This window comes from Maylandia zebra, linkage group LG13 (genome assembly GCF_041146795.1).
Source record: "Maylandia zebra isolate NMK-2024a linkage group LG13, Mzebra_GT3a, whole genome shotgun sequence".
NCBI classification, from domain to species: Eukaryota; Metazoa; Chordata; class Actinopteri; order Cichliformes; family Cichlidae; genus Maylandia; species Maylandia zebra.
The window spans coordinates 26,351,127-26,377,997 of record NC_135179.1 but is presented as its reverse complement, the minus strand read 5'-3'; the positions used below and the strand labels follow the sequence as shown (position 1 = coordinate 26,377,997).

General features: G+C 43.1%; 1 protein-coding gene across 12 annotated transcripts in view; it reads left to right on the top strand.

Moving 5' to 3' along the window:
* sorbs1 (sorbin and SH3 domain containing 1) overlaps nucleotides 1-23,449 on the top strand; it is a 42,392-nt gene extending 18,943 nt beyond the window's left edge. For 9 of the 12 annotated variants that reach the window (XM_076891893.1, XM_076891892.1, XM_076891888.1 and 6 more), the window contains 17 exons: nucleotides 15-117; nucleotides 1,026-1,140; nucleotides 4,212-4,295; nucleotides 8,328-8,377; nucleotides 10,232-10,410; nucleotides 12,444-13,901; nucleotides 15,045-15,109; nucleotides 15,311-15,481; nucleotides 16,090-16,136; nucleotides 16,477-16,591; nucleotides 16,735-16,860; nucleotides 16,981-17,175; nucleotides 17,378-17,899; nucleotides 18,506-18,601; nucleotides 19,673-19,725; nucleotides 19,832-19,938; nucleotides 20,256-23,449. In XM_076891893.1, coding sequence (XP_076748008.1) covers nucleotides 15-117; nucleotides 1,026-1,140; nucleotides 4,212-4,295; nucleotides 8,328-8,377; nucleotides 10,232-10,410; nucleotides 12,444-13,901; nucleotides 15,045-15,109; nucleotides 15,311-15,481; nucleotides 16,090-16,136; nucleotides 16,477-16,591; nucleotides 16,735-16,860; nucleotides 16,981-17,175; nucleotides 17,378-17,899; nucleotides 18,506-18,601; nucleotides 19,673-19,725; nucleotides 19,832-19,938; nucleotides 20,256-20,323 — 3,554 coding nt within the window. In that variant the 3' untranslated portion in view covers nucleotides 20,324-23,449. The remainder of the gene's footprint in view (nucleotides 1-14; nucleotides 118-1,025; nucleotides 1,141-4,211; nucleotides 4,296-8,327; nucleotides 8,378-10,231; nucleotides 10,411-12,443; nucleotides 13,902-15,044; nucleotides 15,110-15,310; nucleotides 15,482-16,089; nucleotides 16,137-16,476; nucleotides 16,592-16,734; nucleotides 16,861-16,980; nucleotides 17,176-17,377; nucleotides 17,900-18,505; nucleotides 18,602-19,672; nucleotides 19,726-19,831; nucleotides 19,939-20,255) is intronic. The other 3 variants (XM_076891895.1, XM_076891891.1, XM_076891896.1) reach the window with 3 other exon arrangements.
* The last annotated feature ends 3,422 nt before the right edge of the window (nucleotides 23,450-26,871 follow it).

The following is a 26,871-nucleotide window of genomic DNA, read 5'->3' as shown; positions in this document are numbered from 1 at the left end:
GTTCCTATTTCCAGTGAGAGCAGTCCCACGCTCAAAAAGTGAGAATGAGGTTGATTCAAGAGGCTGCTCGATGCCAGTGCCAATGCGGTCGTCTTCCCTCAAACCCTCTGCCAAAAGGTCAGCATCTTCCATCTGCCCCAGTCCAAAGAGAAGATGTTTGCTTTGATACTTAACACACAGCACAGTTCTGTTTGTGTTTGTTAGAAGAAGAAGCTGTTCACAGTTCGGAATACTTCAAATACTGAAATACTGCCTGTGTTTACCTACAGAGTTAGTAAGTGTAGATAAGCAGGGCTTACTGTAGTGGAGCAAAAAAATCTATTTATTCCCTGACTTTGAAAATCTAAGCATGCTTTGTTCCCATTGGCTTCCACCACTGTGTCCTCTAGTTTTTTGCTTGAAGTATGATTAGTGTCAACCTTCCACACCGCATGTCAGCACAGACAAAGGCCTGCCTCTGCACTCAGAGACGTGAGTGATGGAGTGATGAAGGCAGACAGGTGATAGAGGATAAAGTGTTGCCCACAAAAGCTGCAGATGACATGTTGAGGACTGACCTTCCTTGTTCCTTGGTGTTTGTGGATGAAGCCCTGCGCTCCTAAACGCGTCGTTATCAGTGCTGCTGAAACGTCCCGCGTTGTTCTTGATGCTCATCAAAGAGGGCATGCTTTTTGTTTGCCCTATTTTTTTTTCTGTTTTTCTGAATAGTCATTTTATACTTGACTGTCTGTTAAGAAATTCTCCCAGGAAATGCTGCGCTCTGTTTTTTGTTACCAGGTCCAATCTAGTTTATCTAATCAAATTACTCATTTGGCTCAACTGTGAATTGAATTTTCTGTCCTATCATCATTAGACGCAGAGGAGGAGGACAGGGAGGCAGGCATAATGAGGGCGGACGTCATATATGAATCGTAAAAAAAAAAGATATCTTAGCCTGTGCTGGTTGCTATGGAGACTACTTGATAAGGATTGGCTGTCTTCGATCTCACACCCCACCCTTCCCCAATTCACGCCTCTCTTCACAGGAATGAGTGGGAGCCCCCAGATAAAAAGGTAGACACCAGGAAGTACCGCGCCGAGCCCAAGAGCATCTTTGAGTACGAGCCGGGGAAATCATCGGTGCTGAAACTGGAGAGAACGGTATGCTAGCCTCCTGCCTGTTTCTCCCCCGCCCTCTCTCTTTCCCTTCCTCTCTCTGCCTTTGTGTTTTCATGTCGTGTGAGCTATTCCACACTCCACCCATCATGCGACCCCCGCACCCCCACCACCTCCACTGTGTCTAAGCTCCTGAGTGGCAGCTTCACTAACGGCTCGGCAGGCGACGTATGTGTAGCCACTACATTCCTTAAGGGTGTCCTGTTGCGGTGACAGACGATCCTGTTTGGAAGCAAGCGGAGTAGTATCACTTACAAGGATAGCCATTGTCTTCCTGTGTTCAGTTTAAGGTTATTGGGCTGAATCGGCTCGTGAGAGCATCCCGAGAGTCCCTGCACAGACACTAAACATTGATCCTGTGTGTTTACTAGAGAGGAAATGCAATGCTCTCTGTCTTATGTTCATTTCTCACCTGGACACTTTGTGATGAGGAAATGATGCAGCATTACTCAGTGTCCTTGAGAGTTATCTTTTGTGTCTCATAAGATTCAGGTGGCTGTTTTTATATTTCCCTCTTACATAATATTGAGGACATGGGAATATTCGGTATTGTAATGAAGTACTTAGTTGGTTATGTAATTGCTGTCTGAAGCCCATTTACATCAAACTAGTAGATGTTTTTAGGCAAGATCTAGCCTGATTCTCCTAATGAATGCAGTGCCAACCAGTGCATTCATTAGGAGTGTGCTCCAATTCATCCCGGGACAGGGGTAAAATAATGAGCTCTGTTGTTTTTAATTACAAGCTCAAATTGTTATAATAGAAGAATGCGCTTGTTAATGGAGGTGGTCATTTTCCTTTCAGTCCATTCATGTTACACAAAGTTGTGTTGTTCTCCATATATGACTACATTTCTGCGGATCAAGAATGAGTATGCATGTATTGTTGGACATTATGTATCTGCTTGTTAATTAGATTAGAATAAAATTGATATGTAGTTCTTATTAAATAACAGCTTTGTGCCGGTAAAAGGCTTAAAGGACAGTTTTATATCCATTTGTATTTTATAGATAGTGTGTTATCTTTGGTCGCTGAAAGTGTTTTTCCTTTCTCCCTTCTAAAGTAGTAGACCCTGTGCACGAGAAAATGCTAACTTCCTGGTTTGAGACCGGATGTGGGGTTGTACATTTCTGGTAGCTTTACTTTGCGGTCAATCGCTACTGCGAAGATATACTCCACAATCATGTCCAAAACTCGAAAACGGAAAGATCGCGTTGAGTTACAAAGAGCAGAAGGTGGGAACACTCACCACTGTTGTGTCATAAAAAATCTAATGATCAACTTTGACGTTTAAAGAGTTTAGATCGATCAGTTGTTTACATCACTCAACACAAGCAGAACTGCATTACAAAATCAGAAGACACATCGTCCACATTCAGAAGCACATCTCTGTATAGTGACTGGTCTTATGATTTAAACAGGAAAATGTTCAGCATTCAAACTACAGGTGAAGAATAGTCAAACCAGATGTTTCCCCCGTTATGTCGATATCAGCTAGTCAAGTACACACCTACACAGCATGTCAACAAACCGTGAAAAAAAGCCACACAAAAAATGAATGATTGCTGGTAAGGGTTTCTATACATTAGTATTTACGAAGGGTATGTTGTGACTTACCTTAAAAATTACAGTGGTCTCTCGCTATAACGCGGTTCACCTTTCACCTCGCTGTTTTGCTGATTTTTAGTGCAAGTTTGCATGCTTTTGTTTTTTTTACGTCACATTGTGTCCTGCGTCCTGATCGCTGCAGACGAACTCCTCCGTGACGTCTCTCCTGTACAGTACAGAATCGCTGCATCGATCGCTAGCAGTGTGACTCCGAAGTGCAGTACTGTATGTCAACGATGTCGACGAAACGTTTTGCACCGTCAAAAAATAAAATTGGCTACTTGATTTCACCTATCGCTGGTTATTTTTAGAACATAACACCCGTGATAAACGAGGGACCGCTGTTTACAGATACTGAGAAATATAAAATTTGAATCCCTTTTCTCTTTTGCTCTGAGGCGTGGGGGAAAAAACATCGACAAGTCGATGAACATCATTTACAGATATATTGGGTAAATGCCCAAGACATCTATAGAAATGTAAATCGCCGCTTGATTCATTCATTTGCTAAACTTGTTTTGAACCATAAACAAGGCACGAATAGGACACCGGAAACAAAGCTCCCCACAGGAGTTTCCACACCGGAAGTAGCGTATGCTAAGTGCACATAGTCTATTGTATTTGAAAAGATGCAAAGTTGCATTTAGACATTCAGCAGAGGCTAACAATATGCTTCAGTGGTTAAATAAATGAGTAAATAACACTCAGAGTTAAAGTCATTTTCCTGTAAAATATCCTCTTTGTATTTCTCAGTGTTTTCTCTCTAAACTGGACCATAGCTTTACAGTGCAGACAGGGAAAACATCGCTGCTTGTAGTTGTACATACAGTTTGTGTATGTGAGTATTGTATTGTTGAAGGCATAATTTGACATTTTGGGCAACCTGTTGAATTGTTTTTTGCCAAGCCTTTAAATGACAAGATGTATACCACTCCATTTGTCAAAATATCTAGCTAAAGCTAGCAGGTTAGCATAGCACAAAGGATGAAAATGAGAGAAACAGCAGCCCTGCTAACACTTATGAAACGAAATAACTTGTTACACTTGTGTTCACTGAATTTAAAGTGTCAGAAATGACTTCTTTACTTTTTAAACAGCAGTTTCCTGGGGTCTCTTACTGTCTGTTTCCCGCCTTTGTGCTAAGCTAAGTGACCTGTCTGCTAGCTATTGCTTTATAACAATCTTCTCATTTTCTGCTTACCAAGAAAGTAAATTAGTAGCCTTCTAAGATCTTTCCTGAACTATTCAAATATCAACTTCAAAACAATACAAATCATATCTTTAATTTATTTGAGAGCACCTACAGCGTTGCTTGAAAATTGTCCTGTTGGTTAGAAACTGGCTCAGTCAAGTCAATGTTATGGGCTCATTTCCTCGGTGTGTATATTCTGTGCTGTCTGAACTGTCTTCTCTTTGTCTTTCTCCTCCTCTTGTTACCATGCCCCTAGACTCAGGATGTAAGTCCAGAAGATGTAGATTTAGAGAATGAGCCTTGGTATAAATTCTTTTCAGAGATGGAGTTTGACAAAGCGGTAAGTGACTGCTGTCTTCAGACTTGACAGCATGTTGTATTATATTTCTATTGCATGTGATAACATCCATGTTCAAATATTGTCTAAACAAACTGTATGTCTGTAAGGACTACGTCAGTTTCTCATCCCTCTTTTATTTTTTTCCCTGATCGTCCTATATTAAAACAGTTATATGGTAATGTGTGAGAGGACTTTTTCTTTCCTCTTATACTAAAATTACTGTCATGTGTCACATCAATGTGGATTAATAATACCGATGACTGATAAGCTTTAGTCCGTCTCTGTTCACTCCTCTTAGCTTTTTATATTCGCTTTTAAATTTCTAAAAATAATCAACATGTATAATTACCAATCAGGATCAAACTTTCCAAAGGACTTTATATAGCTACTGTCATCCTTTATTATCATATCATACACAGGACTTTTTCCTCAGGTGCATCTAAAATAGAAACAATCTATTTTTGTTCCTCTTTTAACAAAAAACGAGCATTTCAGTTTTTATTTGCACCTGTGAGGCAGAGTGAGCATATTCTATTCAGACAGCAGAAAACAGTGGCCTTTATCCATGTGCAATTTCGATTAATAGTGTTTAAAAGTTCTGATTATTGATTGGGATCTTTTGATGTTTTGTGGAAGCACCCTGTTCTTCAATGTCTTAATCTCAGAACCCAAGAGAAATCCTTTGATGTGCATCCTGCCAACTAGCATACATGTCATAAGCCAGAGGCCTGGACTGGCTGATTCAGACAGAAGTCACTCTTCACTTGGAGAGGCTGCAGTCCAAACGAGCATCAGGTTCCAAGATAATCCCAGCCACTTCAGATAATAATTGCTGTTTGTCTGCTATCTTTACCAAAGGCGTGCAGGCAGTGATGAAGCAGTATACAGTGTCATGACAAATCCATGCCTCGGGCATTAGTTGGCACCAGACAAGTGTAGCGCTGGCTTCACACAAACAGATGTTGATTCTCCTCGCTCTCTGTCAGTCAGAGACACACCCTGGATCATATGAGGTGGCACCACTGGCTACGGCATGAGATCATGTCCTAGCATCAGCCAGACGTAGAGGCAGGCTCTCCTGTTCCGGGTTTGTGTATATGTGGAGGAGGTTTAGCGGTGGAGGCGGCCGTCTCTATCTCATGGCAGCCTGGATGTTTGCCAGATGAGCTCGGCTTGATGACTGGCTCCTGTTTAATGTCAAAGTCACTTCTAAAGCTGCACCTGGTATGCACAGCATTTGACCTTAAAGGGCCAGCCAGACACACTGGCTCATTGGAGTTTGATTGACATATCAGCAGTCACTTGGTATTACTGGATTAGAGATATGGAAGGAAGTCTCTAAAAATCTCAATTGTCTTCAGTTAGTTCTCTCTCTTTTTACTACTCCTAGAGTGCTGACAAGAAGAACCTCTAAGAAGAACTTTTAAGTCATTTTATATTATTAGGAAAAATGTTCCTAAATATAATAAAAGGTTTTTGATTCCTTGGTTTAAAACAAGGAATGGCCCTGCGACAGACTGGCGACCTGTCCAGGGTGTACCCTGCCTCTCGCCCTATGACAGCTGGGATAGGCTCCAGCGCCCCCCGCGACCCTGAAAAGGATAAGCGGAAGCGAATGGATGGATGGATGGATGGATGGATGGATGGATGGATGGTTTAAAACAATTTGAAGTCCCTTTTTATACAACAAGGCTTTGTGTAAATTCTACTTTCAAATCGTTACTTGTCCACTAGTGGCCACTTCTAGTCACTAAGTAAGAGTGACCTGTGTATGATTGCAGTGATGGCCCTCTTGATTAATAGTCACAAATTCAAGGTTCAACAAGAGCCGGAAAATGCATCCAGTGGCAGTCGTGGTCAAGCACTGGCTCATCGATACACATGTCTTGCGGGAACTGGAATTCCACACGTATCTCTGGTCAGGAAGAGCATTTTGGCCCCCTGTAACTGACATGGTGACTCCATCTGTCGAGCATATGCTGGCGTGAGGGCTGCTGCCACACTGTCTCAGCGCCGAGTTACATAGAGCCTCCCCCTATCACCTGACATATTCTAAAGGAGGCAACTCCGTAAGCCAGCCAGCTCATTGTGCTTTCATATTTAACCTATGTTATACACTTAACCTTTACCTTTAAGCATTTAGAGGAGGAGAGAAGAGGGGCGTGGAGGGCTATAACAGGCCATTCACAATGGGGAAGCTGTTTGTTTTCATGAGAGCATATCAACAGAAAACAAGGGGCTGGAAAGAATGGGATTCGTGTTACCATGACCCACTCACGATCGCTATTTTGAAAATGAACGCTGCCTACAGGAGTCTGAGCTCTGAGTAAACGGGGACACCTGTTAGGAAACATACACATGAAATTCTGCAGAAATACTGTCATTGGTGTTCCACTGACTCACAGAGGCTTATATCCATGTCCATATAGAGCATTGGACCCTTGTCACAACATGTAGTTTCATCCTTTATGCATGTCTCTTCCTGTCAAACAATCTTCTTTTTTCCACGTTTATTTTACAAGCTGGATAAAAGCATTAGTCAGCTGTCACAAAATAATTGATGTTAAGTGATTTCAGTGTCGGATTAGTTTGAAAATGACCAGTTTCCACCTTTTATATAAAGAAAAGTTTACATAAACTGACACTAATCAGGCATCTTGTAAATAACCAGATTAAGATTCCATTCATTTACTCCAGATAAGCCCCGTGCTTGTTTCCTGTTTACTTTCCACTGATGCTGTGTGTGTGCGTGTGTGTGTAAGCCCAATTACCCTGGGGTGTCAGAGGACACCATCTTCTTCCTATCAGATACAAGGGGGGGATACAAGATGTGGTGGAGCAAGGAAGAGCCACTGATAATTCAGTGACACTTGTGTGTTCCCCAAGTCTACATGGAACATTTAGCTTTATAAATAGATCAGACTATAGACCTGCCAGCCCGATATGCCGTTCTTATAAAGACAGGCACTTATTCTGAAAGGTTATTAATGATCCTTCTGCCCTGGCAACTAAGTGTAAAGGCATGTTGTGGCAAATGAGCTGTTCAGAATGTTCCTTGTCTGGTCGTTGGTGTGGGAAGCGGACGCTAGGTCGTGCCACGGGGAAGTGGATGTGGCATTAACAGCAAGGCCGGGCTGGCTGGGGTAGGGATTGTGCAATCGTATTTGCAAACAACACTTGTGCTCTTATTCATAGTGCCCGTGTCACGTCTGTTATTTTTGCCTGCTGTGACGTCCGAAAAGAGGAAAGCAACAGAAACAGTGTGCTAAAATTAGTCTGCTGTAAACTATTCAAAATGTTGGTGCAACCATGCTGCATGAATGATCCCCCCCCAATACACCCACACCCATATGTTTTGGACATAACAGCAGCTACTAAAAACAGCTACTCTTACATTTATTTAAACATTTCACTCGCTTTGTGCTTCACGTGGTGTTTCTTTTGTTTTTGCTCTCTGTCTTTATAACATAATTACCTGTTTCTTTTATAATATGTTGTTTCAGTGCTTTTTTTTTTCTTTGACAAGTGTGTGAGCTTGAATATTGAGCGTGTATATATGTGTGTGTGTGTGTGTGTGTGTGTGCGTAATTTGGCCTTCTTGCACCACCAGCTGGTTAATTGTCCCTCGGTCTGGTCCAGTGATAATGAGAGCGACCCAATATCAGACAAAAGAGATGGCTTCACCGGGAGACAGCAGTTCATTGGCTGAGCCTGTGACAGCCCCCTCCACGCATGGGCGCCCCCTGACCGATGCACGCCCACCCACCGCCCCCCTCCCTTCCACTCTCTTTACTGCCGCTTGTTTCTCCAACTTGCATGCAGGCCAAAACACACGCTTGCTCCTCCATGCCAAGCCAGACCAGAGAAGCTCTGAAACCCGGGTGCTCGAGACAGAAACGGCAGAGCAGCGAGTGAACGACAGAGAGGAGGAGAAGAGAGAATCTGGCCACAGCTAATGCTGCTGCCTCTATTCTAGCTGGAGGAGACCTTCCTGTGGATCTATCAATGACTTCTTTGTTTGGTTTGTTGCAGAGTGCCCCCTCTTTCAGCCCCTTGGAAACAGCCTCCGACCTGCAGCAGTAGTAAGTCGATGCCTCTCCTCCTTATTTTAATGTTTGTGCGTCCTCCTTCCAGTGTGTAGATTATTATTTAAGTCATCTTATGGGTATAAATATCAATGAGAGATTTCTCCACCCTGGTGAGGTCGCCCGCCTACAACCGGGAGACTCCTGCTTCCTGAGGAGATCCTGTTAATAAGGCAAAAAGCCACCAGAACAGTGTGTCCTCTGTCCGTATTTCTTTTTTACGGGGGTGGTGGTTGTGGTGTCGAGACATGGCTGCTATGTGGGGATTTATTTAAAGACAGCAACCTGGATGTCACTGGGATAGAGGGAACTTGCCCAGCTGCTGCATAACTCAGAAAACCGTTATGTCCCTTCCAATGTGTGCACAGAACTAGGATGAGCAACTGGATTATGAGAGTTGACGTTAGCTCACATTAGGACAAAGCTTTTGATCATTTTAATTTTGTCTGGTGATACTGGCATGCTGTCTTTTCTGTTTGTGTAATAAAATGTTAGGAATTTAAGTATGAGTAATAGTCACTGTCATGCGCTTACAGTCCAGAAGTTTCCATCTGCTACAATCATTATGTCATCATGGCCAAGCATTTGCAAAAGACATTCGTACCCCGGCTTTTTAATCCACTGATTTGCTGTTAATTTGAAAGGAAGAAGTGGTTGATGAAAGCCGAGTGGAATTTCACTCACCCAAAGGTTTTCAAGGGAAACCTCAGCTCATAAACTGACTTCCTTCAAAGGCACATATGTTTATGGCAGTCCTCTTTTTTTTTTTTTTTTTTTTTTTTTTTGACTCTGTCTGAAGTTGAAGACTTTTCAAGAGCTGTGTGTTGCCCAAATAGCATCATTAGGCTCACGCTAAGCAAATTTGTGTATGTTTTGAGGCAGCACAGCACATGGGAGTGCGTCTTATTCTCTCAGAAATAGATTCATTAAAACTGATCTAATGAACGTACAAAAGAGAAATTTGTCATGATGGAGCAGTACGTACACAGTGACTTGCATTTCATGGAAATCCTCATCATTCCAGATAAATGTGTTACTGTTTTTAACCTGCAGGAAGTGTTGCTGCTTTTAAAGCGTCACAGTGGTGTCTGATTTTCCTTGAACCTTCCCTGGAGATTCTTCTTCTTCTAAATCTGGCATGGCTCCTGTACTGTACATTTCCTGGAGACCGTTTATGTGAATTCTTGCAAGTAAAGTAGAGCCAACGTGATTTTAATGGCTCTGTATAGCCAGCAGCGCACTTTTTTTTTTTTTTCTCTGACAGCTATGAAAGAGCTTCTTGTTGAGGTATTCGCAAGTATGTAAAACTTTGGCTTGGCAGCACTGCAGATGTTAAACACTATGGTTTGAATGGGTTTTTATATTACCAAGATGTTATTGGCGACTACGTCTCTTTAAACGGGAGGATTGTTTGTACAGAGAGAGAAGCAACATGAGTAACACATGACAGCATGGGAAAGAGAGTTAACCTGAGAGTCTTACAGGTGCATGGCAGGGGCTGATGTACCATGTGGGAATGTTCGGAGAATATTTATAGAAATCTCTGCTGCTGGCCTCTCTAGAATGCCAAGATATCTGTTGTAGCCAGTGTCTTCTCTCAACATCAGCCTCCAAATTCAGCCTTTCTCTCTCCCTCTCTCGTTTAGCTTTTTTCTGTTTCTGGTTATTTCGTCTCCCACAAGTCTGCAAAGACAGGAATTACCTCAAGATATGCTAAATAAGAACCATATGGCAGCCCATTACCCAATTTGTGTGCCTTTGGCTATCATAAAAACATTCAACAACAGCTCTTGCTGAACGAAATTGACTGTGTTTAATTAGCTGTCTGCGTTCCTGTGATTTGCTGTCTAGCTCCTCAAGCAAGTCTGGACACAGCGAGGTGGAGAAGGACAGAGGATCATCTACTGATGAGCCTGTGGCTCCAGAATGTGACCGTCATGTTTACAAGAGTGTCCTAGAGGGCGGCGATATTCCCTTGCAAGGTCTACGGGCTCTAAACAAGCGCCCCGGCAGCTCCTCCTCCTCTAAAGGTAGGATAGCAGCTACTTCACATATGTGGCCAGTAAAAAAAGCAGGTGTGTGTATGTTTATGTATGTGGACATGGTAGACAGTTCAGCCGGCCTTTAAAGGCTTCTCCTGCCGAGACAGAACCAATCAGTTAGAGGCGGTGATGCTGGACCATTCAAATCATCAGACAGGGATACATCTGTTTCTGTTTACTTTTATGTCGGAATTCACACATTTTCCTTTGCTCCCAGACCACACAGCATTGGCCAATCACCTCACAGCATTCATTTCCCCCAGAAGCTTTTAATGCCATGGATGTTTTCATCAAGCGTGTACTGTATCTGCTTTGGAAAACTCACGGAGGGAGTGAGGTTGTCTTGTTAAGTCGATGGAAGCTAACCTTGGGGCTCCCCCACCCACCCACCCTTGCTCCAGTTGTGAGCTGCCAGTCGCTAGGCAGGCTTAGGGCAAGACTCCAGAGCGTTCCAGCGCCAGGGAGCTAAGGGCCAGTGAGGGGATGGACGAGGAGATACGCGTGAGATAAAACGAGCTCTGCTCTTCACAACCCAGCCAGACAGGGTTGAGATAAACAGAAAGGACACAGAGGGTGGGCGGGCATGAGGAAGTCAGCTGTCAGTGTGGGGTCAGAGGCTGGAATGCCTGCGCACATGGCTAGAGAGAGAAACACTCAGGTGGAGAGAAGAAGAGATGTAAGAAAAAGAGTGTAAGAGGCAGTTTGACCCAGTACATGTCAGTACATTACATTAGGGATATAAGCAGATTATAAACTGCCCACCAATACTTAAAGTTTGGTGTATTTTCCATAAAATATGACTGTTACAGGAATCTTATAAAAGAAGAGCCATTTACATCTGCTGTTCTGGACCAATTTGTGTTGACTTTTAACCATTTGAACTGTGGTAAATAAATTTGGCTCTCCAGTCAACTGACTACCACACTCCTGTTTCACCCTCCCGCCTGAGGCGCCACCTTGATCATTAGAGTCTCTTTCTATTTAAGACACAGAAGGTAGAGTGTAGACAAGCCCGAAGACATAACCAAGTGCAAGGAACACTTCATCATCATGTGTTTCTGCCTTGCGCTCTTAAAATAAAATTTAAAAAATATCTTTGTGTTTCAAAGAACAGAGCCTCCTTCTGGGCTTTTTTTTGTGGGCTGAATGGTAACTCTTTACTTGCCATATGACTTGGATAGTATATCAAGTTAACTTCCTCAGTGCGTGTGTTTTTCCTGGCAGATACGAACACGACAGATTGGTCACTCATGCTACAGAAGTGGCTCGCAGCATGCGAAAGCGTTGTGTCATTTCCCAGTGCCATCTGTAGTGCTGTCACAAGCTTAGTATAGCCAGGAACTGACATGAGTATTTCTCATAGGTTTTCATTTTTCACTGTGCAGGTCGACTCAGAATAGTTTTGGGGGGGTTTTTTGTTTTTTTTGTTTGGGGGGGGTTGCAGCCGTGTAGGAGGAGCGGTGTATTAGCACTGGTGCCAGCAGCCATTTATCACTGTAGACGTCTGTGTAATTGCTAAAAGGAGAGGAGATTTGTGTAGGAGGATAACGCAATGGAGGATAATTTTACTGCTTACTGGAATACAAATAGATAACAGAAAGGTTTTGCATTCTTCTTTGTTTGTTTTTAAAATGTCAGTTACTGTAGTCCCTGTTTAGTGAGTCCTTTATAACCTCCGACATCACATAACATTTCACGTTATATTACCCTTTTGATACTTCCTGTTTCACTCATTATGTTGCTGTTCGCAGTGATACTGATAAACGGGGAATCTGCTAGTTCTATCTTTGTAAAACTTTATCCCCTGCTGCAGCACCATGTTTTTTAGCTTTTAGCTTTTTAACAGTCATATATTACTTGATGCACAGTGCATCAAGTCTGATTCCTCTTCTCATCAACTTCTGATGGAACTTGGTCTTTATTTTAGAACTGTGCCTGACTGTTTTAGTGTGTATGTGTGTAAACCTGTGACCATTGTAATCTAATATGTTGTTTATTCTGTTGTCCTGCATGCTTGCCAGTGGATTATAAAGGTGGGAATGGCTATATAATTTCACCCTGCTCCTCTGTAAATAGTCGATCGAGTCTTGCCAGTAATGCAATAGGTAACCAATGTAAGAGTAAGAAGCCTCTATCTGCTGCCAAAGCCTGCATACCCCAAATCCTGCCCTCTAAGTTTAAGCCCAAACTGCTGCCACCCTGTGGCAACAGTAAGGACAGCAGGACTAAAGATGCCAGGCACCCGAAGGCCCACAGCTGTGAGGATATCTACACGGGGCAATGTGACACAGACTGTGCTGAAGCGGAGGCCCAACATTCAGATTCTAGGTCCAGCTGTGGGAGTGAGTGTGGCGATGGTCTCAGAAATGTTTCCCCTGCAATTAGGAGAAGCGCATCAGATTTTTCCAGCCTGTACAGGACCATGCATCACATCCAGCGGCCCAGCTCGACCGGCTGCAGCCCACACGGCAGTGTCCGTAGCCTGACCTCGCTTTTTGAAAAACCAAAGGACAACGGGGATGAGAGGTCAGAGGCAGATGATGGGGGTAGCATTCCACGGGATACTGTATCCTCACGGGTCAACGAGTTTGAAATGATTATCCAGCGCTCCACCTCGGCTCCCAGCCGCTCCTCCTCCTTGCCCATCCTGCACTCCAGCCACAGCCACAGCCCCAGCCACAGCCCTGCCCACCTCTACATGGCCTCTGCAGTGTCAGCAGAGTCCCTTTTAGTGGCCAACAACACGCAGGCTGATGTCTGCAACCTGGACGAGCAGGAGGCCAAGAGCTCTGGGGAGGAGGACATGTCACCAGAAAGTGTGATGGTGGAGGAGGCTGCTTCGTCCACTGAGGACAGACATGACAGCAGAACTGAATCCCCCTGTAACACAGAAGCAGAAGTTGAACAAATCCTGAGAGAAATTTCCCCAGAACTAAATCACCAAAACATCAGTGAATCAAAGAGCCCCTCAGTGATGCTTACAGCATCTCCTCCGCAACACAGCCATCTCCACCACCACCACCACCACCACCTCCTGCACCACTTGAACAATCAACTCCTCCTCAAACCCAGCAAATGCAAAGGCTCTTGCCCAGCTTCCTACACCCGCTTTACCACTATCCTCAGGCATGAGAGGCAGCAGGCCACGAACCAGCAGGAGAAGCAGCCACCCACAGAGAAGAAGACCACACTACCTGGAAACCTCTTCCTCATGGGCCCCGCTCCCTTCAGGTTACGGAAGAACCCACAGTCCCATCAGACTCGGAGGATGTTGTTAGCCACCAGGGTGCCAGCGGGCACCCAGAGGCCTATCAGTCTCTCGCCTGAGCTCAGACCTTCCATCCCTCAGCGTCTGTCCTCCCTGGAGGTTCTGGAGAGGCTGAGTAACGGAGAGGAAAACAACACTGGCTACCTGAGTAACGGGCAGGGCTTGGACGCCAACGGGAACCTACTGCAGCCGCTGGCAGCTCACCGCAGAGGTGGCTATCTCCATCCCTTCACCACTTGTCACCCTCCCTCCCTGTGTGGTCTTTCATTTATCTTGACTCTATCTTCACCTTGTGTCCCTTTTCTCCACAAAGCAATGCCACCACCTTCCATCTCCAGTCTGTGTGGTGTGTTTACAAAGTGACAGGGAACTCTCCATTTCATTATGAGTGTGCTGTTCGGTGCCCTTCCATTTCACTGTCAATGAGTATGGTCCCACAAATGCATCAAAACACTTCAGTGACTGTAGGGGAGGTTCAGGAAGCTTTTGGTAACGTATATAATCCCTGGACATCAGATTTGAGTTGTTTGCATGCTGCGTAAGTCTGCATAGGCATTACATCGAAAACAAGCAGTATTTTATTATATTATGCGATGTAATGTTAAACTTTGAATGCATTACCTTGCATTGAAATGCCCATCCTATGTAAAAGCGACATTTCTAGGAATTGACTCTGATATTTAGGCATTTAACAGAGCAAAGGCTTTCTCAAACTGATGTCTTATTGTGTCCATTTTTGTACCCTCTCTGCTTTTTGGGACTGTCCACATCTACCATGTTTCATTCCTTAGCCTGTCAGGATGTTTCCTGCTTTAACTTATCTCATATAACAGATGCTACTCTGAGCATCTGATAGAAAGCCTGAAGCATTAACAGCTGTTTCTTGTGGCCCTCACTCGGACACAAAATGAAACATCTATGGTGGTACGGCGGTGTTAGCAATACTGAAAGGATTCTTTAGTAAAATAGTGGATGCTGGTTGGTCGATCAACATCAGTAAAGTCATGATGTCACATTTATTTATTTTGACCATGACACAGTAGGTTACATTGTTTCTTTCCTGCATTTCTTTTTTTCTTTGTCATGAACACACATTGGGTCATTCTGTGTTCATTCCTACGTGCATGCAGGATTTTTCTTTTTTTAACGTGCGTGTGCTGTTTGTTTTAGTGGTGCAAAAATAAAAGATGTTTATTTAAATCATGCATGGTTATATTTTTTGTATTGTCTTGAGATTTTTTTTCACTTAAATTGAGAGTTTTCTGCAATACCATCTTCTTTTGTTTGAAAGCTGGCCTTGAGGTGGTCAGTGAGAACGCTTCACGGGATAATCGCCTCACGGTTTCTGTTTCAGACTCCTCCCCAGCTCACGGAGAAAGCCAGGATGAAGTTTTGAGGAGGCGTCATGGGGACAAAGAGGTGAATTTTCTTCAACTTTAATCCAGACTTTCATAACTGATGCCTCTCAGTGCAAAATTCATGAATTAACCCTCTGAACACAAATACTTTGATAAAGATTATTGTGAAACATGAGTGTTATGCCTAACAAAGGATCTGTGAATAAAAGAGTAGAGACCCATATCTGGAATGTGCAAACAGTTCAGTCTGGTTTCCTGGCAGAAAATCTTGGAGGAGCAGCGGCGGCTGAAGCGGGAACAGGAAGAGGCTGACACAGCATCGAGGCGACACACGAGCATTGTCCCCACACACCACCAGTTCATCACCAACGAGCGCTTTGGAGACCTGCTTAACATCACAGATAACACAGAGAAAAGGAAATCGGGCATAGAGGTACAATGCACGGCAGTGTCTTATCCTTGTGTAAGCAGGAAGAAAGACGGCAGATGCTTTGTCACTTTGTGAGTCAGGCTGTGGGGGGAGGTCTCTGCAGGCACAGATGGCTTTTCCACTCCTGGTCAAAAATTCATGATAGAAGGCAACATTTGACCTGTTTATCACTGGAATATTTCCCATATACATTTTGATTCAAGTTGCAGAGTGGACTCTGTTTACCAGCTATACGTCCAGAGTGGCAGGGCATGCATGCTGTTTCGCACATTACACACAATAGCTTCTAACTGAGCATGCCCCCGAGGTCAAGTCATCCTTTCAGTCGCAAACATATCATTCTTCCCATTGCTAGAATATTTATGTTCAGAGAGGCCAGTGCAGATTTACAGCTAACAACAAATTCCAGGAAAAGCTTTTCTTAGCACACATAAATGCCAAAGCCCAGAGAGCGTAGTAGCCAAAAAGAACAAAGATGGAGGCATTTAAGGTATTTAGCCTTCAGGGAAACTTTCACTCACTCAGTGCGATTCAGAGAATAACACTGGTGTAGCTGCTGCCAAATAGTAACAGTCACAGACGTTTATTTTTGTTTTTATATATCTACACAGAAAACGCCCGCCATGGCTCGCTTTGACTTCAGAGCAGAAACTCTAAAGTAAGTGGAAATTATGAGAATTTATATGTATATATTTTTTATAGAAAATACCATAAATGCATTGAAGCTCAAAGCAGCAGCAAGGATAACACCACCAATGAGTTAAATATTTGCCTAGTGGACCTTAATTAAGTAATTTTAAGTAATATTTTTAAGTAATATTAAGTAATTTTTTCAACTTTTAATAAAGTAGTGCCAAAAAAATGTAACAATCACAGAAAACTACCATTTGACCGTGAAGTGATGCTGTATATTCCACCCATGTGATCCTCAAAGCGTCTCAATCTTGTTACACTATGAGAGGTTAATCTCTAAATGTGTGTTGGTTTTGTATTTTCAGGGAGCTGCCATTTCAGAAGGGAGACATTGTGTACATCATTCGACAAGTTGATCAGAACTGGTATGAAGGTGAACATCATGGAAGAGTTGGTATTTTCCCTCGAAGCTATGTTGAGGTATATTGCCTGTTAATGTGTGTTATTTGTGACTCATAGTTCATATCTTTTTTAAAGCATTTCAGAATCGATTCTTTTCACAATTTATGCCCTATTTTATATTCTTGGTTGGTCACATTTGGGTGTTTTGTCTGCTTGCACAGCTCCTCCCCCCCACAGAGAAAGCACAGCCAAAGAAAAGTGCCCCAGTGCAGGTGCTGGAATATGGAGAAGCTGTCGCCCGCTTTAACTTCACTGGGGACACAGTTGTGGAAATGTCCTTCAGAAAGGTGTGACTTAATAAGAGTTATTATAAACTATTAACTAGCGGGTTTTTATTCCCTTTCTCTTTTAATCCAAACAAGGATTTTTTAAAACCCTGATTAGTGGATCTGCCTGTGTGTGTTCAGGGAGAGAGGATTACACTGATTCGCAGAGTTGACGAGAACTGGTATGAGGGCAAAATTTCAGGCACCAATCGTCAAGGCATTTTCCCCGTCACCTATGTAGAAGTTCACAAACGACCACGGGTCAAAAACGGGGTGGAGTACCCGGATCCACCTGTCAGCCATTCACCTCAGCGCAGCACCAATGCTTCACCACAGGTAGGGACTCAAACACACTGATCACTGAGCAATTTCTCTTACCACCACCTCTGTGTGCTTTTAATATCCAAAAATGATTTTCCTTCTACACACACCTCGACGCCCACCTTTTAATTTGTGTTGTGTAGAGATTTTGTCTTTCATTTGCTTTTTCTTTCTCTTACCCCTCTTCCTCTCTCTGTCTCCATCATGCCCTAAAAAGCTGTACCGTAATCGTCTGACCACCTCCCCTCTGCCTCTCCCTCGCTCCCCCCGCCGCTCTGTGTCCCCTGAGGTCCATGCTGTCTCCTCTGAGTGGATCTCCCTGACTGTGGGAGGTGGGAGTCCCCCTGCGGCTCCCACTCCTCCGCTGCCACCACTGCCCACTGTGTCATACCGTTGGGGCGAATACCTGCCCCCACCTTTCTCTGCCAGCCCCGTGCCTCCCATCACTGGCAGCCCATACTGCGTCTCCCCCATGGCCTCCCCATCCGCCTCCCCTCTACCCCCGCCTTACCCACCCAGACCCAACTCGACCACCCCCTCCCTCACATTTACCCCGCCTCAAGGGGAGGACTTCCTGCTCTCTCCTTCCTCCCCACATGTGTCACGTAGTGTGAGCCCCAGCAGTGGGCCGGTGCTGGAGTGCTGGCTGAGGGGGGAGAAGGAATTGACAGAGGGGGAAGGCGCAGAGGGGGACAGGGGCCGCGCAGGCCCGGGCAGCAGGCGAAATAGCCCTGCAGAGGTATCTTCTGCATGGTGTGTGGTGTTGCATCTGAAGTTCACTCTGGAACACAGGCTTATGCCACAGTTTGAGACATTAAAGTAGATTTTCTTGAGTACTGACGCAGACATTTTTGTGGAGAACTAACTGGTAGATCTGACCTGAAGGTGATTTTAGCCAATAGCTGGTTTCAGTTTTAAAGACAGTAACTGAACTGGTCACTTTGCTTACATATGCAAGTCTGCATGGTGTTGTGTGTGAGCCACTAATATGCAAATGGTTTACTGTGTTTGAGTGCTTATGTATTAAGTCTTAGATTTCCTAGCTGCAGAGAGCTGTAAGACAAGTGTGTTTGCATTTCCAGGGTTGATCTGCAATAATAATAAGTTCTGATTTTTATACTGTAAATTTCAGCGTACAGATGCATGTTGTTGTTCCGTGCACAAGCTTGACAAGTTAGATGCTTCTGTTGGTTGGACGTTTTTTTGTTTGGACAGTGACAAGCTGCCGTGAAGCTGAAATATCCACCTGCAGGAAACTTGACTCACGCTGGAGTTTGATCATATTCGCAGCACGTTGATATGCAGTGCAAGGCTTTCATTTTGAATTCCTTTTTTTGTGTTACAGTTTGTAAAAAATGAGGCCGACCATCATGGACGAAGCACCAGAAGCCCTGTGATGCTGTTTGATATCCAAGATAACAACAATGTTAACTCGTTTGCGGTAAGGTGATAGAAAGTGTTCCTGAACCTCTGTTAAAGGTTTACAAAGAGCATGTGTAGTTTGCTACCTGACTTCATCTTGTGCCATCCTAAACATACCACCTTAACAGATCCATTTGACTCACAGCACCTTGAACTCCCATACATATTAGACGTATGATATAACAGAAGTTCAACTTACTCTCCTGCTGAAGTTATAGTTAAATATCAATCATTTTGCAGCTGACGAAGCCGCTATAGCTAGCTTAGCATAAATACCAAAAAAATGGGGAAATGAAATGTATCCAGAGCTGATAAAATTCTCCACCAGCATCTCTAAAGCACAGTTATTGTTCTAATATGTAGTCTTTATGTCAAAATTTAAAATGCAGCATGGCCGATCAAAACACAGATGAGTTTTTTTTTTAAGAAAATTATGTGAAGCTACTCTTAAATTACTGTTTGGCTTTATCATTAAGTATAAGCCTGAGCCTTTAAGTTGTCAAGCTAAGCTAACAGGCTACTGACTTGAGCTGTATATTGAATGTACATCAGTCTGCTCACAGAGCTTTTAGCAGCAAAGAGGTTATTTTGTTCCTTCAAGCTGAATCTGTCAGCCCACCTTTAATACTGCGTGCACTTACTGCCTTATATCCTGTACAACTGAACTAATATTTCATGTTTCCTGTCTACATGCTTCTACTGGTGACCTTCCATTTCATGCCTCTTCTCCCGGGTTGGGCCAACACCCCCTCTACCTTTTCTCCTGGCTTTTAACGGATCACATCCTTTTCTGTCTTGCTACTCACCGGACCTACCTTCCTGTCTTGCACTTTACCTCCCCTTCTCTAACTCTTCACCTCCCCTCCTCACCTTCACCTCGGCCTCCTCCGGGACTCTCGGTGGGCCGGGTCTCTCTCTCTTTTCTGACGACTTCACCTACTACTACTACTACTAGGAGGCAGTGTGTAATGAGATCTTGAATATAGCTGAGACCTCGGTGAGGTACTGCAGCACCCTGTCCCACCACCATAATGACTCTCTTCATAGACTGCACCCCCACCCCAGTAAACAATCTCTCATCATTTCCCAGCAACCCCAGTCACACAGCAGCAGCCCGGAGCCGAACCGTCTGAACTGTGGAATGTGAGTAAGATCTGTTTCACGTTTCAGACTCTTATTAATATTCTAGGTAAAGACAGACCTTTGCTGATTTCACACTTTGTGTCTTCCCTGCTTCATGCCGCTCCAGATTTCAGGCTTTGTACAGCTACGTGCCGCAAAACGACGACGAGCTGGAGCTGCAGGAGGGAGATCTCGTCAGCGTCATGGAGAAGTGCGATGACGGCTGGTTCGTTGGTATGTGTCACAGGCCTAGATTCCTCAGAGATGCGGTCACACTCGGTGTGTCACATTAATCTATATAGGGTTTCTGCAAAATGCCAAAAAAGGACTGCACGCGTGCAATGTGCAGGCTCAGGGTTCTTTCAGCGTGTCATCTCCTTCATATATAGAGTTTCTAAAGAATGACAGCAGAGGATTGAGTGCAGTGTGCATGCTCAGGTCCTGTACAGAATTTTAAATAAAGCTCAAAGGGGTTATTTTGGTACTAACACTGAGGTCATGTAAGCATTAGAAAGAATCTGATCAATGTTCATCTTTCTTTTCCTCCACAGGTACATCAAAGCGGACAAAACAGTTTGGGACTTTCCCGGGGAATTACGTGAAGGAGGTGAAACTGTAAAGCTATCTAATCTGGCTGTAACACACGGTTGCCTGTCAAGCTTGGGAAGTCATAACTACCGCGCATGGCTGTTGGTTAGAATAGTCATTTAGCCGGGCGAATATTTTTATCTGGGAAAGTGATCAGATCGGCTCCAGGTATGTCAAACTGCACGAGGCGAAGACGGGGACAGCTCACTGCCCAAACACCTCCATCACATTTTACGCACGTCTCCACAGAAGTCATCGGTCTCCATACGTGGAATTTCTCTGTGAAAGCCTCCTGCAAATTAGCTTTTCGACGTACACGTAATAGCTTTTATTGTGTGTGTGTAATTTTACAGTATGCAAGAGTTTGCGTAGCACCTCAGTCTAGAGGCAGGCAGCAGAGCAGTGTATGGATAAAAGGAGTGGATCTTATTACCTGAACTGAACCTGGGGAGGCGTCAGAATGTGTTTTGATCTTTCAGGGCCAGAGGTGTTTAACACCGCTGGCAAAGTATGATGTAAATCAGGTATCGTGAATGAAATTGATTCGATTTAGCTACTTAAAGAAAACCTGTAATATGATCAGATCACTCTATGACCCTGTTAACCAGACAGTTCCCTTAAAAAAACAGCTTAAAGTCAGTGCCCTTGGTACTCTAAATACTTAAAGCCTTATGTAAAATGACCCTTTTTAAAATATTAAACTATTTTCCTCCACATTTTCTGAATCATCAGAAAAGTCAGTATTTGCCTCACAGCATTCACAACTCATTGTAGCCCAAGTGTGTTACATTGAATACAGTATTGTCTTCATTCTCTATCCAAAGGTTGCTACAGAGAAGTTATTAACAGCCGTGTGCATGAGTAGAAACTCTAAAATGTTGATGTGTGCTGCTGGCTTCTCTTTTTCTCAGTTTCCACTGCAAACACATATTACAGGACACGCAGATTTTATTGCATGTGTCATAAAAGTGAAACAAAAACTGTGTATATGCACATCCTATATTTTGTATATTTTAAAACTGTGTTTGCTGATTATTGATGCCTTTAAGGTAGCCGATGGTAGACGCCTAGCTTCAGAGCAACCACAGGACAGGCGTGGTAGCACTTAACTTCCTGTTTGGTCATTTAGGAAGATCGCTCCTAACAGTGTAATAGCACTGATGACCTAAAACTCTTTCAAGTTTTAAGTCAAAGCCAACAAGGTGTCTTAGTAAATAATCAGTGATTTTTTTTAGAGCGTATTGAGATTTTAACTGTGCCCTTACTGACATGATTGTATATGTAAATGCGTACAGAGAACTGTATACGTACGGCTGCACATTTTCATTCATAATGACTACAGTTGAAAGGTCAGCATTAATACAGCATGCACTATAAGATCATTGAGAGACTGACAAATCACACTGGAGCATGAAACACTATCAGCCAGCCAACACCCTAATAATTGCACTTTTAACTTAAAGAAAACAGAAGTAATGACGCGGTGAACGCCGCTTTTTTGAGCCTTTAATGGCCGATAGCCGATGGAAGATTGCTTTGATCTCCGCTACCAAAGCATCAGAGCCGTCTTCCTGCAAATACGGAGCGCCCACATCTCCAGCGCCATCAGATCCGGTAACGTGTCAGAATAGATCCTACACACACAAACACACGAGCGCCCTCACATCATCAGTGTCTGCGCCGTGCAGAGCTTTCGGGTAGTGTGTCCAAAAAAACCCTTAGTGCTTGTTATGACCTGCTCGGAGCAGCAGACGGGGGTAGTTCGTTGCGCAATTGCTAAAGAAGTATTTTTATCTAATCGTACTTTATGTTGGGAAGATTGATGGTAGTGAGCAGTGGAACTCAGAGAAGCGCTGTCATCACCTTCTTATCCAAAAACTCAAATTAAAGGGCCTACAGTGTAGCTGTTTATGAACACACAAAATCTGAAAGATAAGCTGAAGTATAGAAACATAAGACAGATAAGACTTATTAGATCTAGAAGCGTATGTCGACAGTGTCTTTGTTTTTTGCACCATGATGTGTTAGCTACAGTTGTGCATGTGGCCACCACGTAGGTCATATCTGAACTTTATTAATTGATGAAGTACATTCATTTAAGCCAGGTCAGTACAATCAGTGTTTCCTGTGAGATTGGGTTTTTCTTCCTGTGCAGATCACAACCGCTACTTTGCCAACATCAGCAAAGAATGTTTTCCCAGCGAGATATCACACGGAATATATTACACTGCAGTGTGGGTTTGCCTTTTTATCACACTGTTTTTAATGTCCAGGCATTTCATTTTATCACAAAAGCGTGTTTTGTTTTTTATTTTACCTCCGCCTCTGTAACTCCAGCTCTTCATGAAAGTGTTGATTAGTCGGGAGTCTGCTGAGCTGTCGCCTTTCGAAATGAATCCTGTTGCGACGTAGAGAGGTTTGCTCCTTCTCAGACACACTGCACGATGGGCAAATAATCACTCGTTTAGTGACAAAACAATTGGCAATAGATTGTTTCTGTGATTTTTGTCCGTAAAACGTCACGGGATGTATGAATGTATGAATATATGAATGTGTTGCAGGCAGTGTAAACATGTAAAAAAACAAAAAAACGTGTGAAACGTTATTGAACAGTTCGGCAAATGAAGGATTGTAAATATGTAAAATAAAAAATAGACTGCGAGCAATAGGAGCGTCAGATTGAACTCTCTGTCACTTGCAGTGGTTTATTTTGCCTGAAGGATTTTTTTGTTTTGTTTTATTGGCAAAGCACAGAGTGGAGCGTTACTGAGCACAGAAAGATTAAACATTACGCTGCCATTTGTGAGGATCATGTTGCCTTATGTTTGAAAAATTGTGCCTCATTTTCTTTTTTTTTCAGTATCACTGAAATGTATCCATGACGTATTTTGTGTAACCCTGATTTTCCCCGTTTGTTCGAGTCTCTGTGACGGGAGAACATTTACTAAGAACTTGTCTGTTACTGTACAAGAACCTAAAAGTGTGACATAACGCTTCGACATGATTAACACTCATGAAAAACGGACGCACAGCCTGCAACAGGTTTGGTTTGTTTGCTTCAATTTGCAGTGCTGTTACATTGACAATATTAAAATAAAGATACTATACACTGCTGTGTTCGGTATTATGCAATATTTAATAAACCATTTAAACCATTGCATGTGTTGCCAGTTTTGTTTTTTGACAAAAATCTGAGGGGAAAAGTCCGTTTTTAGCATTGGCCAACTTGTTCCGGCTGTGTGAGCATGTGAGTTTTCATCCTGGCTCATTAGAAAGAGTGTTGGTTTAGAAAATGTAATAGACGAAAACCTGCAAAGACGAACAATGAATTCAGCACTGTATATTCAAGTGTTTAAAGTAAATTACTAACAGTATTTTAAGCACTTAAGTTGCCAAGTTAAATTGTTTTTCTGGACACAGGATCACCGGGGTCCTAAATATAGCACCAGCCACTTCACTGGGTACACCTCTTTGTCTAGTTAAAATAACTCTCTGATCAGCTGATCTCAAAAGCAGTTCAGTACATTTCGGGAAGGGGGCGTGCCAACTTGCTGAAGTTCAAACCAAGCATGAAAATGAGGAAGAAAGGTGATTTAATGACTGTGAATGTAGCATGGTCATGCCAGTCAGGCTCGTCTGAGTATTTCAGAAACTGCTGATCAGCTGGGATTTTCCAGCACAGCCATCTCTGGGTTTGCAGAGAATGATCTGAAAAAGGGAAAATCTCTGATTCAAATAATACTTTGTTACAACCAAAGGATGCAGAAGAGCATCTCTGAATGCACATATCAAACCTTGAAGCAGATGTGCTACAGCAGCGGAAGACCCCACTACTGACAGTTAAAAACAGGAAACTGAAAAACTACAGTGTACATCTTCTGATGGTTCTTTCCAGCAAGATATGCCCTGGTGTCCTAAAGCTTAAATCATTTCAAACTGGTTTCTTGAACATGTCAGTGAGTTCAATCTAATAGAGCACCTTGGGAATGTAGTGGAACGGGAGATTTGCATGATGTAAAGTGTGTGATGTTATCATGTGAGCGTGGACCAGAATCTGAAGAATGCTTCCAGCACCTTGTTGAATCTGTGCCAGATGAAGGCCAACCCAGTATCAGCAAGGTGTAACTAATGAAGTGGGTGTGGGGGTTATGTTTGGTTTGTTTGTTTGTTTTGAAAAAGCAGATCTTCAAACTTTGCCTACAAGACGGGTTCGAAGGGGAGCTGTTCACCTCTGGACTGTTGAACGTCAGCTGTGTTATCTGATGATCATTTCTGATGTAGTGCAGTGTTGTGGCTGCACTCAGGAAAGTGGGTGAATGCTGTTGGGTGAAATGAAGCAATAAATGTCCGACTCCTGTAATCACAGTGAACAAATGCTGAAAGCCGCTCAGAGTCCTGCTGACAGAACAGCCAGACGCACTTGATCCATATCCACTTGAACTGATAACAGCGTCACTTTAAAACAGGCTCACAGACTTTTTGGCATACCTAACATTACAAAGCAAAACCCACAAGAAAGGACGTGTTTCATTCAGTTTGGCCGCCTTGCCCCCCCCCCCCTTTATTTTTTTCCTCCACTTTCAGCAGAGGCCCTCTGGCAGGAATTCAGTTTTTGGGAGCGGCACATTCCACATCCTGGGATTTAGCTCTACCATAAATGGTAAGTTTGCACATAACACGGTGACGCAAGGGCAGGCCGACGTCTCTAAAACGAACTGAAGCTCTTGTGAGAGGTCCAAAACAGGAAGAGGTACCACTCTGCTCTGCTTTCAGAGAAACGTCCTTTCATTAAAAATAATGTGGTCATCGCAAAGTTGCACTTTTTTGTTGTTTAATATCAGTTTAATAATAATGAAAAATTAAATTAAAAGCAAAGAATGTTTAATTTCTTTTTTGGCCAAACTTCACAGTGTATGATGCAAAATCTTTGATATTATTTTGTGTTTTAATACTTGCCATCAATTGTGGTTCTCTTATTTGTACATCCAGGCATCAGTACCAAGAATCAGTAGTAAATTGTCACCTTAGGTGTTGTAGCTGACCAAATGCAATGATAATACTTTACAGTACTGTATTATCAACCTTCGCTGAATGGGAGGATCGGCAGTGTCCTGCAATTTCATATGATGTTATTCTGAATTACTTTGTGCATCTTCTCGGTAACACAGGAACTACAGCACTTCTGAGTTGTATCAGTATCTTCACAGTGTTACGCAATCATTCACCACGAGGATGAAAATTAAATGGTGTTTTTTTTAAAGTGAGCAATCAGGCCGATCAGTTCGTCAAGCCGCAGAGCATGAGTTGGCAAAGTGCTTCACATCTTCCTCATTATTCTGAGGAAACACTACAAGTTCCTCCAAAAAAGGTCTCAGTTATGTTCAACAACACAAAGTTCCTGCCTGAACACCTTTAGCTTCCAGCTTCTAGGTTAACGCAGCAGAATTTCATGGACACAGTGAGGCTGTGGCCTTCCAGTGGTTAAACTGCTTTGGTGTGCACAAAAGCACAGCTGTCATCATACAATGTAATGCTTTTCTAGCATTGCTGACCACTCAAAGTGTTTTAGACTTTGATTTGTTTTATTCCACACACTGTAAACACCTTATCGAGCCCTCACCAATAGCCCGGTTAGAATCATCAGTTAACATGCATGTCTTTGGACAGGGGAGGAAGCAAGAGCACCAGAGAAATTAAACGAAAGGCCCTAAAAGGCCAGCTGAATTTAAAGGAGTTCCTGGAGATCAAGCAATCTCCGTTGGAAAGAAGCTGCTGTCCGTGGGGTCTCTTCAGAAGTAATCGTTCTGATGTGATGATAACAAACGGGTCACCATAGCCACTGCAGTGGAACTGCTTAATATAAAAATTAATTTCTTCTCCTTACTGCTAGTAAAGGAAGATTAGACCACTGTGATTTAAGTTAGTGTTTTCTTTCAATAAGGAAATTGTATGGTACTGATATTTAGAGATGTGATTTATTCATGAACTGTATTTGGATAGTCATCAATTAACATTTTCCGCTGGGATAGACTCCCGATTTGGATGAGCCGAAGATTATGGGTGGATGTATGTGCCGATAAAGAACAATAAATAAAAAAAACAGAGAGATTAATCACATTTATTTATGTACATCAACAACAAAAAATGTAATTCAAGGCACAACGAGCATTAAAAAATGCAAGTTATAGGATAAAGATCTTTGAAGTATTCACCCGTCTGCCTACACATGCATATGAATTTGAGTGGCAACCCACTCTTAATTCATAGGGTTTAAATATGATGTCAGCCCACCCTTCACATTATAATAGCTTCAGCTCTTCTGGGAAGTCTTTCCTCAAGTTTTACACGTTTATGGGAATTTCTGACCATCATTCCAGATGCACATTTGTGAATTCAGACACTAGCGTTAAACGAAAAGGCCACAGTCTCTGCTCAAATTCATCCCAAAGGTGGTTTTTTTTGGATTGAGGTCAGGACTCTGTGCAGGCAAATTACACTATGCACAGTGCAGTCAGACAAATACCGTTCTCCTGGAAACTGCCATACCCAGACTTGTCCATTGGATTGCCAGATGGAGAA